Here is a 20,158-nt window from a genome sequence, read left to right on the forward strand (position 1 = left end):
TTAATTGATCAAAACATCGCGACGCTGGCTTACAAACACTGCATGCTAACTGTTACCTATTAGCCTGCTGCTGCAGCAGTAGTTGCATAATTTTCTATAAACAAATTGCATAATGCTCCATTTAGTTCGCCCCGTCTGTGATTGGTTGTGTCTTTTATTCCCCTTCCCTCTCGACTTCGACGGTCTGCTCTTTTGGCTGATCAGGAAACTCGGAAAACAAGCGAATGCATTCGCGTCTATAGCGAGAGCACATGTTTTCTCTCTTTTCCGTCAAGTGTGTCCTTCCCAGGACATCTGTAACCAGGAAGTAAAGTCTCTGGGGCGGCTGTAACTCACAATGCGTTGTTTAGGATCGGGACAGTAAATGCAAAACGGATCGTGTCATGATTGACGTCGGAGCTCGGTGAACTTGGTCATGTTGAGGCATTACGTGAATGTCGTGCTGATATGAAATGGTAAGTGCGTTTGTTTTCATTTCGTTACTGAACTAATTTAGTTCGCGGGACCGTGACGCAACTGTTGAACGTGTATTAGGAATACATAATACTGCGAACCATAGGAATGAATGTCAGTCTGCACAATGTGTGTTTGTCGTGATTTAAAGATACTGTCCTGTCTCGAAATGCAGTTAAAGAGACGGCCAAAGCAATTAATAAACTCCTGCTGTCCGTTTAACATGCTACGAGCAGTCATTCATCAGTTGTGTATATTCACCGCGATGCATACTGTACATTCTGTGACACTTGTGCAGGACTTGACTGTTGTAGATCAAATCAGTCCAGCTGTCTGCGCAGTTGCTTAACTTTAACCCGGTGCCACCGTTGTATTGTGTTCTATTCTGAGCCATTGAGCATAATCAGTTATCACAGCAAGGTTTTTATTTATGTATTTTATTTTTTTAGCTCATTCAGTCGCAGCAATGGACCCTTGTGAGTCCAGGGTCACATATATGCTCGTAATGTAAAGCTTCTGAGATGTTAATGAACTTATTTACAGCAGATGCATATGTGTACTGTACTTTGTTTTATTTTTATTTTCCTCAGTGAATAAGAATAAATCTATAAAGAGGAAATGTATTGGCTAAATGCATTTATAACCCAGTGTCCGGGGTGTTAAAATCACACTAATAATATATATATATATATATATATATATTTTTGATTATTATTATTATTATATATATATATTTTTTTTTTTTTTGCAGTGTTGATCATTATAACCACACACATATCTCTTTCACTTATGAATGCAGTGGCCAATCAGAGGCGTTCAGATAGGCTCTGCTAAAAATGCCAGAGTTTAGTTCAGTGAGCCTGCCAGAGGAGGCCTCTTTCAAAGAAACGATTGTCTTAAAAAGGAATAATGATAATAATTGCCACTGGAAATCAATTCCTGAAGGCAAGTAATGGAGCAGTTTGTTTCTGACCCTGACCTTTTGTTGGCAGAAAAACTTTGCAGTACACTGATTAGTGTAATGCATTTTACATTCAGTCCAATACAGATTGAATGCAAGAACATTTAACATGAATTTTTTTTTTTTTTAAGACTTTCCTTCTCTTCAATTTAAGTTCACCAAGTGTGGGTCTCCATTATTTCTTGTGAAACCTGCATCACAGAAGGTTTAATTAAACAAAAAGTCAATATTGGCTAGTTTGTTTCAGTTAGTCTAAATATCCGAGGAATGCTTTGTGCAGTTTGTACTGCTGGCCTGTCTCTAATGTGTTGACCTAGTTGCTGCTAGCTAAACATGAGCTGCTGCTCAAATGCAGCTCTGTCTGTGTAGTTTGGACATTCACTAATGTTGCTTTTTCTGTAGGGAAATATAACATTACTGAAATTACCTTTCAGTAAAAGAAATAATTGTATAAATCAATTAAATCTCTTAATGAATGCAAATGATGATACACAATAAATACACATCTCAAAGAACCAGAAGGAAGAACCAATAAGATGTTGCATTACAGTGAAACTAGGTACTTCTATTTGTCAAAATGTATTGTGGAGATCAACTGTCTTGCATTCTCAGCACAATAATGGTTTATCAAGTGATATTGAGAGAAGAAAGGTTTTAAGAGATGTAATTGCATTTTCAAATTTTCAATAAGACCGTAAACCTCTGCAATTGATTTAGCCTGCAGTGCACAGACTGCAGTTATCTGTAATCTAGAATAGTCCTGGTAAGATATGCAAAATGAGTTGTGAATGGTTGTGAAGTTTTTTTTTTTTTTTTTTTTTTTTTTTTTACAGTTTACAGTGATTATGCATCGAATATAATAAATAAAACTAATAAACAAGTAATCAAGATGACTACAGTCCACCACTTAATGCCTTGTGAAGTGAAAAGATTGTTTCTAAGGAACAAATCCATCATTAAGGGATTTTTAACTTCAAACTGTTGCTTCTGGCCAAAATAAGAGTCCATAATGCATAATAATGAATGTTGTGCTAAATTTCTCCAAATCTGTTCCGATGAAGAAACAAACTCATAATCTGAGGATGAGTACATTTTTAGAAAATATAATTTATGCATGAACTTCTCCTGCTATTTCTGTCAGCAAATCCTAGTGAGACAAATTATGCCTGATGTGTAAGGACCTTTTTAAGGACCAGTTTAATCCAAGTTTTAAAGGTATATGGAGGATGAAATCAGTGAATTACAATGCATCATCACATGCACACTTAATGACATGACTGAGTGCAATAGCAACTTTTTTATATATATATAAAGAAGCTGGATGTCAGTGCAGGCTATTAATGTTGTCCCAATGTGAGTGAATGTTCTCTATATTCTGTCTTCCTGTCTCTCTCTCCCCTTCCCCTCCCCAACAAAAGAATTTCAATAGGTTTGACTGCTGGTTATATAACTGCACTTATTTTTGACCTTCCTGGTCATTTTACAGTATCCCAGGCAGCTTTTTTTAATGGCAAAGTCTTGGAATGAGCATATTATACACTTAAATAGAACAATTCATATTCCCTGTAATAGTTTTTCCCAAACCCCCAAAAAAATTATTAACAACAATTATTAGCATGCTGTCCATGCACTGTGTTATTTTCCAGTGACATAGTAGGAAGACGGATCAATAGAGCATTATGTGCAAATAAACTAAATGTATGTACACAGCTGAGGACAAGATAAGCTAACATCCCAGTTCCATGTGTTCATTAATTGTTAGTTAAGCACAGAAATGTGTAAACCCTGACCTAAATGGTGAACCCAGGGTATACCTATGATCATAAATGAGCTAACAACTAGGACAGGTGTACCTTTTTTTTTTCTTTTTTTTTTTTTTACCCATTATCTTGATGAATTTAAGATTTGGAGAAGAATAGCAGGTTTTCTGAGCTGTTGTTCCAAAATCAAATTTCACAATGCAAATCCTAAACAGTCCAGAGGGTAATGGGTCCAGAGTGTTGTTAATCGCACGGGAAAGTGAACCGTGAAAGCTAGGGGTGTTGCTAATGCAGAGAACGAGCAGATAAGAGGCAGGGTAATTGGTGCAGTCGGGGAAGAATTCAGCATTTGAGAGCTTTCTCTCCTCTCTGACAAACCTGTACTCCGTTTGTATGTAGGCATTAGATAACACTCTCAGAAAATAGTGCATTACTTAACCAGCAGGTTATAGCTCTTTGGACCCAGAGAGTGAACTCGGTCCGACCTTCCAGAGTTCATCTGCGTCAACTGTCAGCATTAAGGTCCTTAAACACTTTAATCTGCACCAGTCTCCGTAAAATGGGTCACTATTCTGTCTAGTGGCCTTTCTTTGGTCATGTGGTGTGGAAGTAAATATACGTGCAGTGCAATTAAGAATGAACCCTGAGGTGCTGTAGTCGAGGCTGAATGAATGGCAGTTAGGCTGTGTGATATCAGTAAGATGTTAGGAAAGGATTAAGAATTCTAGAAACAGTTTTCAAAATGATAGCTGAAGAGAAGGCCAAATGCATACCGTCATTATAAACCTGCCTGAAGAATGTTGAAGCTGCTCTTCTTTTTTTTTTAAGTAGCCTGTGCAACTATTGCACAATATTGCAAGGCTTCTGAAGCCTTACCATAGCTTTGAGTGCTGAAAAAATAAAAACGAAGTATTTTTGTTATTCATCTCACTTTTAAATTGCCGGTCTCAAATCTCAATGTGAGTTGTTTTTTTTTTTGTTAGTTTTTTTTTTTGAGTGAACTGTCCCTTTAAAACTGTGTTGTGTTGGTAGATGGGAATTTCTTTCATGAAAAATCTTTTAGGAATTGTATTTTATTCAACACAACATGTTGTCAGATGTTCTGTGCTATTTCATTAAACATTTATTTCTGTCACGTAAAGCTGAATTTTCGGCATCATCATCACTCCAGTCTTCAGTCAAATGACCCTTTAAAAGTCATTATAATATTCTGATTTACTGCTCAAAAAAAAAAAACAAAAAAAAAAACATAATTTAGGCCATTTGAAACAGACATTTTTGTAACATTATTATTATTATTATTATTATTATTATTATTATAAGTTGCTAAGACATTCATGTGCTAAATTAATAAATATAAATGTTAACTGTTTACACAGAACAGAGAACAGAATCATTAAAGTTAAATGTAAATAATAAAATAAGCCACTTGTAACAATATATTGTATGATAAAAATATAGGTAAAGAAGACTGAATAAGTGGTTTTTGTTATTCAACATCAACTCTGTTCCCTTGAAGTGCTTTTCCCCTCGTGCACAGCGAGAGAAAAAAATCCTAAAGGGACCTTCATCTTCCTCTGAATAGGCACATAGACTGTTGTGCTGCAGGTACTTCAGTATTGTGGCTTCGAGCGGGAGTCTGACTTGACCAATGCTTAGTGGTCCCACGTGGATACCATGGCAACACGTAATTTCAGCTTGCTTGGCATTGCTGTGTGTGTATGCACCGTGTTCTCTCAAAAGCTTATTTAGGATAAAGGTCTTGCCCTGGAGGACACGCTCTAGATTTCTGCGCTACACGGATCATGCAAAGGGTACGTTTCCTGAACTCTGAACACCTGCTCTGCTTTACAATCACATTCACAGCCTGCTCATAAATAGATGTCTAATGGTTATGTGATGATTGATACATGATTCATTCACTGTGATTTTATTACTGGAGCTTTCAGACAGCTCGGTAGTAAAAGGTGGCATAGATTTAGTCATTTTTGTGAACCATGGATGTGATATTAGTAAGTTGAATACACTGCTGAAATTGTCCCATTGCATTGTGTTATTAGATTTTTTTTTTTTCAAAATCATTTAACATAACTGTATTTCTTCTCTCAAATGAAAAGAGAATTCATTAAATTAGTATTTCCATGCCTTTGAATTGTTTTAAAGATTATGTATGATTGCAATCAGCCTCTCTCTTGCTTTCTCTGCGTGTTTTCCTTTTAGAACCAGTTCAGATAGAGCATTAATATGTATTTAAATAATGCATGCTTGTATTAAATATTTTAATAAATGATTATAACAATTTAAATATTAAAATTGCGTAAAGATGTTGCACAGGTGTATGTGTGTGTTTGTGTGTGTGGGATATTCTGTACTCTAGAGTGAGTGTGTGTGTGTGTGTGTGTGTGTACGGTGTATATATATATATATATATATATATATATATATATATATATATATATATATATACGCACACACACGCACACACACACACACACACACACACACACATGTAAAGTACTAAAAAAATATAATATGCAGTGGTGTGACAAATGCTAAATGACACGAAGTTGCTTTGTGTGAAATGAGTTGACCAAGGCAATTTACAATATCCCCATTCTGTACTGAGGCAGTGCAAATATTATGTCTCTGGATATTGTGTGCTGGAGGCAGATTCTGCAGTTGTGCAAATATTATAAGGATGTGCAAAAGGTTAAGATTAAAGCAGGAGCCAGTATTAACAGCAGTACAGTGCAGTACAGTATGAGGTAATTATCGTGATTGTCCTCATAGTGCTGTATGTTTAATGGTAATTTTCCATCCACCTATTTCTTGTTTGGAGTCATAGTAAATTAATCTGTAGTAGTTTAGTGAACGCAGACTAATTTTTGCTTTTCAGTTTTAGGAAGTCCTCTCTATTTGATCTCGTTATGAAGAGAGACGTCATTGGTGGTAATGAGAGGATGTGTGTGATATAGTGACGTGTGCCCTTTGTTGCAGTGCTTACTTCAGCTCAGGATGAGTAAAGAATTGGAGGAGCTTTCTCCCCTGGACGACTCGGGACACGGTGACGGCTCTGAGGAAGAAACCGAGGAGGATGATGAGCCCAAAATTTGTCAAGTATGCGGCGACAAATCCACAGGCTACCACTTTAACGCCATGACCTGTGAGGGCTGCAAGGGCTTCTTCAGGTCAGTGAGCAAACTGATTGGATGTGTTTTATTGTTTTTGTCTTGTTTTGTCGGGACACACATCATCACAGTATGATGAGGGGCATAACATTTCCATCACACGCTTGAGGCATTCATCCAATCACAATACACTGGATAGGTAGCCAATCAGAGCACACCTTGCTTTTCAGACCGATGAGCTTTGTAGAAATCGATGCATTTCAGAAAGGTCAGGCATAGAGGAAAAACAAGAATGTATATTATGTGGAAAATAATGTTTTTTTTTAACCTTAAACTGCATAAACACATTTCATTATACAAAATACACAAAATAATGTTCTGTTTAGCAACATTATCTCTTTAAAAACTGCTAAATCATTGCAATTTTGATTGTTGTGAGTTCCATATATTTTTTTGAAAGCAGCCCTTGAAACAGAAAGTAATTATAGAGTACAGTAGACCATCTGAATTGGTGGCCAGCCCACACGCTTCACAACATGTCGTCTGTGAACACCTGCAGGCACACGGTAATTGTTTGTTTCCCAGGGTGCTTTCAGCATGTTTAAAAACATGGGAATTATATTGGTTTATGTACAAAAGATATGAATATTCAAATGCTTTTTAAAGAAAGCAGTGTTAGCCTCTATTGACATTGTTGCTCTTTTGAATCATTATTGCCATATACAGACAAATACTGTAATTAATAGACCGCAGGGTCTGGTTTTAAATCGATAGCTCACACAAAAATAGTAAAAGTTGTTTTTATTGTTATTATTATTTATTCACCCTCATGTCTTTGCAATGTTTATACTATATAAGATATTTTTGAAGTGTTGTTTCGGACCCCATCGACTCTCATTGTGTTGACTACAACAGCCAAAACTTTCTAAAACGTAATATTTTTATTAGCTCTTTTAAACAACATCATAAAGGTTTGTAAAGACATGAGAGTGAGTAAATAATGATAGACATTTCATTTTTGGGTGAACTAACTCTTCAAAAGGGATATTTAAAATGAAAGGGTCAAGAAATGCCTTCCTAGTGCACTCCTCTGATTATTTGTGAACTAACATTTGACCTGTGTTATATTTATTTTGTGGTATGATAGTTAACCCTAGTAAAAGTGTAGATGCTAAAGCGCATACCGTAGTCTTATTGATGCGACTGACCCAAGTTTTGAATCCATCTTTTGCCAAACTTTATATCACATCGGAAAGGCAATTATTTTCAATAAAAATTAAGAAAATAATCAAGAAGTTGAACATAATGTATCGGGTAGTGTTATGGTCTGTGTATAATTTATACTCAATATGTTATTGCATACTGTTTTATAATGTACTATTATACTGAGGTGCACTTTTTGCAATAGGTAGTATAAATAGATGAAAATCCTGCTATTTTAACATAGTGTAAATAGAATCTAATTGCTATTTGCATGTAGTGTAAATAGCCTCTTTTGCTAAGAAAATATGCTGTTTTCACTTAGTGTAAATAAAATCCATTGCTATTTTCACCAAGTGAAAATAGCCGCTGCCAAACTTTATTTGGAGAATCACTTGAATGTGAATCTTAAAATGTGTTTTAATGCTACTATTGATATTGATTGTATGATTTTTTGAATAATGTCTGTCTTCTAATGTAAGATATTTAAAGTGTACCTAAAGTATACTTACAATAGTTTCACTTTAGCACAATCGGATATACTTCAGATATACTTCTATAGTTAGTTACTTCCTCACAATTAAAGTGCATTAAGTACAAAATTAATCGTTCTGATTTAGCAGATATTGGCAGATATTTTATAAAGTATGTAAATATATTTGTAGTATACATTGCATGAAATACACCGGTACAGTCATGCTCTTATCTTGCAGTGTCTTACTTTTTTCTGCAGTCAGTAAGATTGACTCTATACGTGTGTGTTTGTTTGTAAGGCGCGCCATGAAGCGCCCTGCACAGCTCTGTTGCCCGTTTCAGAACGCCTGTGTCATCACTAAGAGCAACAGGAGACAGTGCCAATCCTGCAGACTCCAGAAATGCCTCTCCATCGGCATGAAGAGGGAACGTAAGTTTGATCGAGCTACACTTTCTGTGTTCCCGAATCCTTAAGAAAGCAGAGCTCAAGGCAGTGTGATATAAGACACAAATGTTTGATTAATGGTTACATTCAATAGCCTAATGATAATAATTAGAGTGATGAACGGATCTTCAACCAAGTCAGTTGTTGAAGATTGAATTAGTCTGTAGACTGCGCATCTTATCAAACAATAAGACCGCTTGCAGCATATAAACTGTGAGTTCACCAGCATGAAACATGTTTCAATTTGTTCTACTCTGCAGATTTTTACCATGTCACTTATCACAACCCAGTCGCCCTTCGCTCATTTTCTTGCATGTGTAATACAATAAGCATGTTTAATGTATAAATAAATACTGTTCAAAAATGAATACTTTCATTCAGTAAGGATGCATTTAATTCGTCAAAAGTTGTAAATAAATACTGTTCTTTTAGGCTTTGTATTCATCAAAAAACTACGGTTTCCACAAAAATACTGGGCAGCACAACTATTTTCAACATTGATAATAATACGATTTCTGAAGGATCATGTGACACTGAAGACTGGAATAATGATGCTGAACATTCAGCTTTGCATTAAAGGAATAAATTACATATTAAAATATATTCAAATAGAAAATGGTTTAAATTTCGTAATGTTACAATTATTAGTGTATTTTTTTTTATACCTAATTGTGTAAATTGTGTAACCTTCAGTTCAGTTCATGCGGTTGTTTTCTTCAGTGATCATGTCGGATGAGGCCGTGGAGAAGCGGAGGATGCAGATCAGGAGGAAGAGGATGCAGGAGGAGCCTGTAACGCTCTCCTCTCAACAGGAAACTGTCATACAGGAGCTGCTCACTGCACATCACAAGACCTTCGACATGACCTGCACCAACTTTATTCAGTTCCGGGTAACATATTTACTTAATTCTGATTTGAGAGTCAGACAAAAGTGTCTACTGAATGAAATCTTGTTTTTCATCAGAGGCTTTATGTCCGCAGCCTTTAGATCCCGATCAGAAATCTATTTCTGAGGACGGTCTAGAACCACACAGTGGCAGGGTCTTTCAAGCCACCATGCACAAAACACTGTCTGAAGATGCACTGCCACAGAACATCAGCTTTACCTCGCCCTCCACCCCTTCCTCCACCTTTCAGAGTCCTGAGTCTAAAGAGCGGAAGCAGCATAAAAGTGTCATTTTCACTACTCTGCCACATTTTACAGACCTCACCACGCACATGATCAAGAATATAATCAACTTCAGCAAAACGCTCACAATGTTCAGGTGAATACTGGCTCTTCCATCTGAATTAAAGCTTCATCACTGGGGGTCTGTTAGATTCTAATGGAGGTGATGTGTTTTGGATGGCAGGACTCTGATCATAGAGGACCAGATCGCGCTGCTGAAAGGAGCCACCTTTGAGATCATTCTGATCCACTTCAACATGTTCTTTAATGAGGTGACGGGCATCTGGGAGTGCGGCCCGCTGCAGTACTGCCTGGATGACGCCATGAGAGGTGAGGGGCTTCGTAGATCTCCTTTAACCTCAAGGTCACTATTAGAAAGATTTTTATTATTCAACAGGGATGCATTAAATTGGTCATAAGTGACATTTATAATGTTACAGTTGCAACAAAATAATTTTATTTCAAATAAATGTTCTCTTGATTCCTCATCTTGACTTGTTTGAGATGAATCCTGTTCAGTATGGATAAATGTAAAATATAAATATATATATATTAGGGGTGCAACGGTTCATAAAATGCATGGTTCGGTTCGATACTACACAGTGGTGTCTTGGTTCAGTTCAGTACATTTGTAGGAAAGTAAAAGCTTCATATTTCAGAGATTTTTATTGATGACTGGAGTGTTAATATTTCAATTATATGCCTATAATTAATTTTATAGTAGACCTGTTTTAAAAGACCTTTTTCTAACCCAGGAGAAGATGCCCCCCCAATTGGGGACACAAGACACACATAGGCAAAAAAAAGAATACAACCATAAAAAAAAAAAAAAAAACGGGATAAAATTAATAAAACAGTTAAATAAATTGTAAAAAACCTTTAAAATTTGTAGTGTTTTTATATTTTGTGATCTCATATTAGAAAGGGTTTTAGAATATATTTAGTGTCTTTTGATTTTTTATTTTTTATTGCGAATATAAAATAGTAATTAACAGATAATGTAAAAATGTTTATCAGAAAACGATGGGTTTTGAAACAATATTAAAATAGCATGAGGTTTTCTAAGTTAAGAGCTTTGTTCAGTTATGTAAAATGTAGCCTTCAGATGTTCCTTGATGCAGAACACAAGATCCAACTCCAAGTCTTCTAGATTATGTAGCCTGAAGCAAGCATGCATTTCCATCCCCACACACAGCACTAGGGTTAGATGACCTATTACTACTAACCAAAGGTTTCCATGGTTTCTCATGGTTTTGTGTTCCTGTAAATAAGTGGTGTGTCATTCTGGAGTCTCCTCATCAGACTTTTGTAATGCGCAGTTATCATTCATTGTACTCCGTGAACAGCGCAAGTACAATACAGTGTAGAGCTTAAGAGGAAGAAAGCCATGTGACCATGACCAAACAAAGCAGGAGATAAAGCCCAACCACTTTGATGAAGGACGGAAAAGGTATCTGCCACAGGCATAACCCTCCAGTTAAGAGGAGGAAGGGGAAGAGGGGAAGACTGCAGGAGAAACCCCCCATAGTGCTAGAGAGGTGTTGGGAGCACAGTGGGACAGAAGGATAATGAGCGAGATGGAGGCAGAGCTAATAACATCTCAGAGAGAAAATGAACTGAGTAGCCAGGCTTTCTTTAAAATGATACTGTGAAGTTCTCAGGAAGCACTTCCTGCCTTAGTACGTGTCAGTCTGCATTTATTGGCATTACTTTAAATGGGATTGTGTCAGTTCAACTTTTTACTTCTTTTTTTACTTCAAATATAAGACCTATTTTAAAGGTTTATATAAAGGTTTATATATATATGCAGAGACTATGGACGCTTGTTTCTACCAAGAAATTAAAAAAAAATATATATATATATATTTAATTGCAACTTTTTTCCTTTTTTCTTTACTTTTATATATTAATTCTGAGTATATTGTTCACAATCTTTTTTTTTTTTTTTAGCAGAATAAAAAATAAAGGTCATTTGACTTTTTATCCCACAATTACTTTATATTTATCAAAAAAAAAAAAAAAAATTCTCACAAGTGCAAGTTTACATACTTTTTTTTCTCAAAATTATGTTTACTTTTTTTTTTTTATTGGCAAACCACAAAAAAAAGAAGGTAATTGCGACTTTTTATCTCAGAGTTTGGACTATTTTTCATGCAATTGCAAGTTTGTATTTACTAATTCTGACATGTCTTAGAATTGCGAGGTTATATCCTAAATTCTGTATTTATATCTTGCTAATTCCAGGTTTATATCCCACAATTTTGACTTTAGTGCAAAAAAAAAAATTCAGAACTGCGAGATCAAAAAGACGCAATTACTGCAGAAACAAGCTCCAAATAAAAACAAAGGTTTCCCTAACATTACGAAGACTCTGTGGTGTTTTGAGCATCACCAGAGCAACATCAGCAGTATGTTTTTGGGACAGGACTGTCTGGCCCAGTTGGACTGCAGACAGGAAAGTGGAAAACCAGTTTGAAAACAGTCATTACCTTTGCTGCTAGTGGACATGACACACTTCAGCATTAATCCTTTCACACAGCCTAAGTCTGAAATGTTTTAAGTGCCACGCTGTAAAAATGTGTCAGTGAACCGAGAGAGTTCAGGCAGATGAAATGCAGTGAAACTGGTTAAAGAAACCTGTGTGAAAGACATGTCACTAGCCAAGCATGACATCTGATCCATTGCTCATGTTTATGTAACTTAGAAGTAAGGCTTTAACGGTACACATACTTTTTTTTTTTTTGGTACGGTACGCAAGTGTATTAAGCCGATCATTCTTTTATTTTTTTCAGGAAATTCAGACATGAAATGCCGTTTTGGTGCTCTTTGATGTACATGAGACCGATCGTTATATGAATGCCTCTCGTGAGAGCGTGTGATCATCCCTTCATCTTTAGCTTTAATGCAAATGAAACATGAATGAACACCTCATGTAATCACTCAATCAGTGTTTCAACCGCGGAGAGACGTCAGTAAAACAGCTTGTGAACAAAATGTCACGTAGCATTTAATTTACCTCAGGCAAGTTACCAATGTCTACAGTTCGTTATTTGCCAGAGAAAGGAAGACTAAGAGCATTTTGAGAAATAATGGCCTATTTCACTTTATTATATCTTACTTTACCTGATAGTGACGTCTTGATTATTTAATGAAGGTTTTGTTTAAAAAAAAAAAAAAAAAAAAAAAAAAAAAAATTATGAATCAAGTTATGGCAGCTGTTGTGTAAATTATTGCATTTCAACAACAAATAAAAATTTTATAATTTAGAAGTTAATTCAAAAACTGCATTATGTGCAATTTACATGCTTGCATACACATTTTTAATTTGAGTGTTGATTACTATACGTAAAAATAAATAGTGACTGAATGGTGGGCTCTTGTAAAGTAAAAGTGCTCCCTATAGCTTAAGATGAGGTAGATTTTTATCTCTAAGACAGTTTTAATTGTAATTGATTTTATTTCAAGAAAATGCAATTCGTTCAGTAAAACATTATTTAATAATAAAAAAACAAAGTTAATTTTTTTCCCCTCCTGCAAACCGAAAAAACACGTCAAAACAGAGCTATGTATCTTAACCTCATGTTTGTGTAGCGTTCCACACCTGCTTAGCAGTATAAAACTGCATTTTCAAAGCTTCTACTGTATTATGAGTATTTCAATAAGAACCCTTATGTGGCATAATTAAAGCCTGTGGTGGTATTATTAAAAGCTCCAGTCCATCCTTGATTTTTTTTTTATTTTGATCTGCTTTTCAAGGCTAAGTTTCCATAGCAGCTGGAGAAGTGTCATTTCATTATATATTGACTAATTACTCTCTATCTCCAGTTTCTTAGAGGCAGCTGTTAAAGCTTTAAAATGAACTCTGAATTCAATGTCATATTGTATGTCATCACCCTGACAACTCATTTCATACAGCTGTCATTCACAATAGCTCTTCTGTTTAATGAACCCTTGCATTGTTTTATGAATCCTTGCTTTACCGTGTCGACGTGTGGTAGCCATCGCCGGGAAATGTCACGAACAAAGTAACATCTCCGGTGCTTCTAGTCTTCAGTCAAGATTAAATGGAGATCAAATGAAAACATTTGCGTGAATAAAGGCTGCAGTTTACATGTCTGAATTCAGAAATTAATTTAGAGCCAGCATGAATATTTTCAATCTAATTCTTACAAAATAGAAAATTATTTGAGCTTTGCACACTGACTATATTAACACTTATCAGATGTGACTTTTCTTTTCTTTATATATATATAAAACTAAAACTAACTTTAAAAAAATATTTTTGTGATTTCATCACAATCTTCTAAAACATCAAAGCTGAAAATATTTTTTTTTACAAATTCTAACATCAATTGAAAGATTTAGTCATTTAGCAGATGCTTTTCCAAAGCAACTTACAAATGAGGACAAATCTTCATTTCAATTTATGTTTTAAACTAAAGTTTGATGTGAGTTTTTTTTTTAGTTTTAGTTTTTAGTGTTTTAAATTTACTATTTAATCTTTTTTTATTATTTGAATTCAAGTTAAAATTTTAAACAAAATTTTGTTTCGATTTATTTAATTTTTTTTAAAGTTATATATAGCTTTAATTTATTTCTATTTAAGGTTTACACATTTTCCTGTTGAAGTTTTTATGAATGGAATATTTTCCATTTTTAAACTAAATACATTTTCAATTAGTTGCAAAGACAATATTTACACGTTTTAAGTTTCATCTACATTTACTAATTTCAGGTTTCGTTTTGTATCACGAAAACGATTCTCCTCTTAAAATCGAAACATTAATAAATTCATCTAGTGTAATGTTTCACCTTGCAGTAGGTATCCTGTTTTTTTACCCTTCATCCTTTCCCATGTTTTGACATGTTTCCCTTCGTTCCTCCCTCACTGTTCAGCCGGCTTCCAGCGCCATCTTCTGGACCATATGATGAATTTCCATTACGCTCTGCGCAAGCTGCACTTACATGAAGAGGAGTATGTGCTGATGCAGGCCATCTCGCTCTTCTCACCAGGTACTTCAGATGATGTTCAACATACACATCCAACACACACAGCCAGCTGTTTTACCTGTGTGTGTGTGTTTCATCCCCAGATCGCCCCGGCGTGACACATCACAGCATCATCGACCGCAACCAGGAAATAGTAGCACTCACCCTGAAGACCTACATTGAGGCCAAGCGGTCCGAGCCAAATAAACAGTAAGAACTCTTTATTTCTGTCTTACTAAGGGGGTAAAAAATCTTTGATTGCACTTTCATTTGAACCTTCTCCTCCTGCAAGTCTGCTGTACCCAAAGATCATGTCATGCCTGACCGAGATGAGGAGCATGAATGAAGAGTATACAAAACAAATGCTGAAAATCCAGGACATTCAGCCTGATGTGTCTCCGCTTTTACTGGAAATAATCAGCAAAGACAGCTAAGCCTTCACCGAGCAGACGAGACTCTCGCTAGGACGGAAATCCAGTCAAAACCAGCGGGGACGAGGACTGTGCCTACTGATAATGAGCTACTGAACTGTCTGCAGCACACAGGGATTGTGAAATTGTATTTTTATAATTGTGCTACTACATGTATCGGTGTTCCAGGAATCTTTTCACAAGAGAACTATTTCTTTAGTTCATAACCGGATGTAGGATGACTCGTATTATCTCTAAGATTCACTGCGTGGATGAAGCTTGAAATGTGGGGTGCGATGGAGATTCGACTCCCTTTTCCCCCGTCTGCAGTGTGTCGAGAGGAGACGCTGGAAGAGAACACTATCACGGCTGCACACGGATACAACGACAATGTGATGCATATTAGTCCATTTGTGTTAGTAGTCCGTCTCTTGACAAAGCTGTTTATTTATTGTTCGTTTTTAAATGCTAAATAGTTTTATAAGTGGACCGCTGCGAAGTAGGCTATATGTTGTGTTCAGGTGATGTAAAAAAATATGCATATATAATATCAGTGCCAATGTCCGATGTGAATAGCTGTATCTGATTCAAACCTTTTCCATACTAGAATGTAAACGTTAGGAATCTCAGAAAGAACGTGTTCAGGGCTTAGTTTACTCTACCTATTTAAAAACATGCTTTGCATAATCATTTTTAAGCACAATCATTAGCCATTATTATTGCAATCACAAATAATGTATAATAATGCTATTTAAATTATACTAATGAGGTTTTTTTTTTGCATTATGGAAATGAGAAAAACATTATGCAAAATATCTGTTTTTTTTTGTTAGTTTTTTTGTGTATTGTTACAGTTTTCTTCACAATTATTTTCCATTACAGAAATGAGAATGGGATTGTTTTTGCATTTCAGAAATGAGAAAATAGGCTTTTTATGCTAAATATCTTTTTTGTTTTGTTCATTTTCATAATTATTTTTAATTACAGTAATGGAAAAAATAGGCTTACATTTATGCAAAATGGGTGTTTTATTTTCGGACCTGGATAAGTTGTCAGATTTTGTGAGATCGACTGATGTGTTGCTGAGTATGTGCTAGCTAGTCATGTCTGCTGTGAATGTTTTATATTAGTAACATAGCTTACAGAATTTGTGCAACATATGAATATGAATCTGAAGAATCAGACAAGCTGCAAAAGTTCATCACATTGACACTTTCTTGAGAAGTGATTGCCTTTTAAAATGCTTCACTCAGCAGTGAGCGTAACCTTTTTTTCACTAAATTCAGGGTTTAAAGCAGATTTACAGAGCACACGTCAGAATAGCTTTTAAAGGTAATTTTTACCTTTTCTGGTTCGTTTTGTAAGTAAAGCTAAAAAGGCTAACCGTGACAATCAAGGTAAAGATTATATTGTGTTATATTTGGATGTGACCTGACAATGTAGAGCAGATGTTGAGGGTTCAAACTAAGAGTGCAGTATTTTTAGGAAAGGACCCTTTCACATATTTGACTCAAATAACAAGCAAAGTATTCAGATTTCAGGTGTCTCTATAAAGCACAGACTCATTTACAATGCCTTCATGTCGGCATGTGTAGATTAAGCATTTATTTCATCCTGTCTGCAATATGTCATGAAACGAGTCATTTCTACACAGCGCACTCAGGTTTTCTGTTATTTTCGAAGTAAGACCCAGTATGAGACCCTCTCAGGAAAATAAAATGTACAATTGAATGAGAACGTGTGCAGAATCTTTTACTATGTAACTGTGTCTATTTTCCTAAAAAGTGTAGTTTAATAGTAAACAAAAGAAAGAAAGCTGCTTTTATTTGATCACAAATAAATATGAAATAAACATGAATGAACATCCGAAGGTATCTTGTTTCAATGGTGAAAATGCACACCATTTTTCAAGGCCACAATGTTATTCTATTCTCCTCTCTGGGTGGTTTGTCAGATTCTGTGTTATGATTGGTCAGATCACCTGTCAATCAAACTCAGTGCAAAGGTTGACCTTATAGACTTTCGAACAGTAGTATAAGACAGATGCCTTTATCCCAAAGCAACTTTAAAGTGTTTTATCTGAACCCAGGCACTTAACGAGAATCACCTTTAAAGATCTTAGGAATGAAGAGTGATGAAAAAGATTTCGTTGCACTTTTAAAAAATTTGAGATTGGGGAGATTTTGAGTTGGGAAAAGAAAGACACGTGACAAAGCAGGGTCATTTCCAAGCTATCCTACTCTTTATTTAATGCAAATTACAGTACCAGGTAACTAGTCTCTGAATCCAAGTCACACCAAGGACCAAAACGGACATATTTACAAGGAGAGGAGACATTTAGCATACCTTCACAGAAAAAGAATATATTTAAAATAAAATAAAATTTTCAGTCACAAACAGAGGCATTCAAGTAATATTAATGTTATAGAGGTTGTATTTTTTTTTTTTTTTCGTTTTAAACCAAGACAACTTTTTTTCCCAATAAATGTACGTAATGCAATAGTCTGTATTCAGCCCACAGTCCTTAAAACACTTGTTTGTTTGTTTTTTGGTAATTGTTTTCCACCCTTGTGTCTTTACATTTTTACTCTAACTTGAGTCACGAGAAGTGGTCACACCATTCGTGGAAAGCAACACATCTATGAACGCGTATCTTACAAGCAAGCTTTACATCGAGGGTCCGACGGGTGCTACGTGACATCTCTACTGCGTACTGCCAGCTGGCCCACGAGCGGAAACACAAAGAAATCATTATTATTGCCCCCGGGATGTCGCAGTAACATCACAACACGCTCAGAGTTGGTTCACTTTGGTAGTGGAACGAGTGTTAGGACATACATTGTGATGGGCTCCACAGGAACAGGACTTCCTCCACACACAAAAACACCTTTGTGCCAAAAAAATGAGGAAAAACATCTAATGCGAATGTGGTTTCGGCTGTCAGTCATTCAGACAGTCAGCACCTGCAGAGGGTCACAGGAAGGGGCGTGGTCTGTCTCGTGTGTGGACAGGAAGGATATGGAAGCAAAGGCACTCCAAACTATAGATACACTATACATTACTAGTTATAGTTACAATAATATAGCTGGCACCTAGTGTACAGATAAGACTGAACTATATGGCTGGAGAAAGCTCCTTGTCTACAGTATCCAACAAACAGCTCATGTCTGCCCTGATCTTTTAAATCTGCTTTTCAGGTTTTACTTTGATCCGTTTTCATTGAATCCCTCGTCTTTGTTTTCGCTCCTTAACAGTTCTCAGGTCAGCATATTTATGTACATAGCAGAACACTCACTCACTCGCTCACAAATGATACAAAAAATCAAAACAGAAGCAAAAGTAAAAGCCAGAATTTGGTGAGGAGCAACTGTGCTGTACTGTATATACACGTCTGCCGTTTGCCTATTAAGACATTTTGGGAAAGAAAAAAGTACTCTTTTTTTTTTTTTTGCAAGTTACGTTGAGACAGTAGTGGTTAAAACAACGCAGCCATTGCGAATAAAGCGCAAACACAGTCTCTGTGAGGTCTGCGCCACATCGATGCGCTTCATCATGTGTTCTGTACGTTTAACTATGTGGATAAGAACATTGGATCTGAGCGTTGCGACACTGACAATAAATAACGAGAGCAAATCAGGACAGAAGGTGAATATCTAATTCTACCAGGCTAACTGAAAACAGCAGAGAAGAGCGAGACGCTTGCTCCAGCAGACTCTTACACATACTGTATCATTTCGATTCTGAACCCATGATGCTAGATATAGATCTATATATAACTATATATATATTTATTTTACATAATGCGAAGTAACTGTGTATGTATATATCATACAAGAACACAGAGATGGAGACAGCACGTCTCACCTGTCAATCAAAATGTCTGCCCCTCCCCTACAGCCCGCCCATTTTATAAAACAAGATAAAACCGATTCTGCCGACTTAAAACTCCTGTAACAGAGTATTCCTCTGTTGTCTTTGTGGTTGGAACATGCGGCTTTTATATGTATACCTCTTGTACTGTGCCTTGTGTTTTTAGATACGATTAGATACAGTATTCTTGTAGTTTTGAATGCTTGTATCAATTTCACCCAATACATATATGCATATACAAGCTATATGTATATATATATATGTGTGTGTGTGTGTGTGTGTGTGTGTGTGTGTGTGTGTGTGTGTGTGTGTACTGTATACAAGAGGTGCTCCCAACCAAATTCAAGCCATGCACTATTAGAGGCCCAGGACGGTAAAAAGGGACAGAAGGTGCAGCTAGAGACGTCCAGGTGAGTGAAGGGGAGCCCAGATGTGAACGGAAGTGGATGGATCTGGCTACCGGATTGCTTACATAACAAGATTGTCCTCTGAGAATGAAAAAAAAAAAAAGTTTTGGCTGGTCATGGACCAGGTTTTATGGTTAAACAATACTCCCCCCCTCACTGCTCTCTCTCTTTTTCTCTGTCGCAGTCGTTCTCGTGAATTACGCCCGACGAGGCATTTCCACACAAGTCATTTTGATCTCTTTCTGAACTTCGTAAAAAAACTAAAAAGATGTAAATGAAGGTTGTCTCTTGCAGTCTGAATACAAGTGGTGGTTATGTGACTCAATTCCTGCCCATTAAGCTGGTGAGCAGTGGGGTGGGCGTGGCCTCTGAGGCAGGGTCAGGTCTGATTGGCTGGGACTCTCAGGTTGAGGTGTTGGAGGCGGAGGCAGAGGCTGCAGTTGTGGTCTGACTGCGATCTCCAATATTGGCATCTGGACACAAAGACAAAACATTTTATGTTATAAAGTCATGCTCATTTTTTAGTATTATGTAAATACTAATATAATATTAATTCTAAGTAATTTAAGTACTTGTTTAATTCTTTAGTACAAACCTTTTCAATATATGAGAGTAAGTTTCCAACATTTCAATTTTTTAAGTTAAATTTTTAGTCTTATATTTACATTTTATTAAATATAAGCTTTATTGAAAACAAATAATTTTTCTTTAGTAACAACACTGTAATATGTCATGGGGTGCTACTCCAATATATCCTTTAAAAAAAATTCAAATTTCCCTGTAAAAATACTTTTAAACCTTTTTTGCTAATGAAGATAAATATAGATTAGGGAAATACGTTATTAGTTTTGATGGATAGTTAACCCACATGACATGATTAGATTTACATGTTT

At 36.0% G+C, this 20,158-nt stretch overlaps 2 protein-coding genes across 3 annotated transcripts in view; one reads left to right on the forward strand and one right to left on the reverse strand.

Annotated features, from left to right (window-relative positions):
• Positions 1–8: 8 nt before the first annotated feature.
• Positions 9–16,721, forward strand: nr1i2 (nuclear receptor subfamily 1, group I, member 2). The gene is made up of 9 exons (XM_026272410.1): positions 9–455; positions 6,172–6,362; positions 8,276–8,406; positions 9,142–9,311; positions 9,403–9,686; positions 9,774–9,919; positions 14,486–14,602; positions 14,683–14,788; positions 14,871–16,721. Exons 1-9 carry the CDS (start codon positions 453–455, stop codon positions 15,010–15,012), a joined length of 1,290 nt encoding a protein of 429 aa, XP_026128195.1. The 5' UTR covers positions 9–452; the 3' UTR covers positions 15,013–16,721.
• A 487-nt stretch (positions 16,722–17,208) lies between these two features.
• Positions 17,209–20,158, reverse strand: part of gsk3ba (glycogen synthase kinase 3 beta, genome duplicate a) — a 53,602-nt gene continuing 50,652 nt past the window's right edge. For both annotated transcript variants that reach the window (XM_026272411.1, XM_026272412.1), the window contains exon 11: positions 17,209–19,738. In XM_026272411.1, coding sequence (XP_026128196.1) covers positions 19,668–19,738 — 71 coding nt within the window. In that variant the 3' untranslated portion in view covers positions 17,209–19,667. The remainder of the gene's footprint in view (positions 19,739–20,158) is intronic.

Source organism: Carassius auratus, chromosome 9 (assembly GCF_003368295.1).
Source record: "Carassius auratus strain Wakin chromosome 9, ASM336829v1, whole genome shotgun sequence".
Lineage (NCBI taxonomy): Eukaryota > Metazoa > Chordata > Actinopteri > Cypriniformes > Cyprinidae > Carassius > Carassius auratus.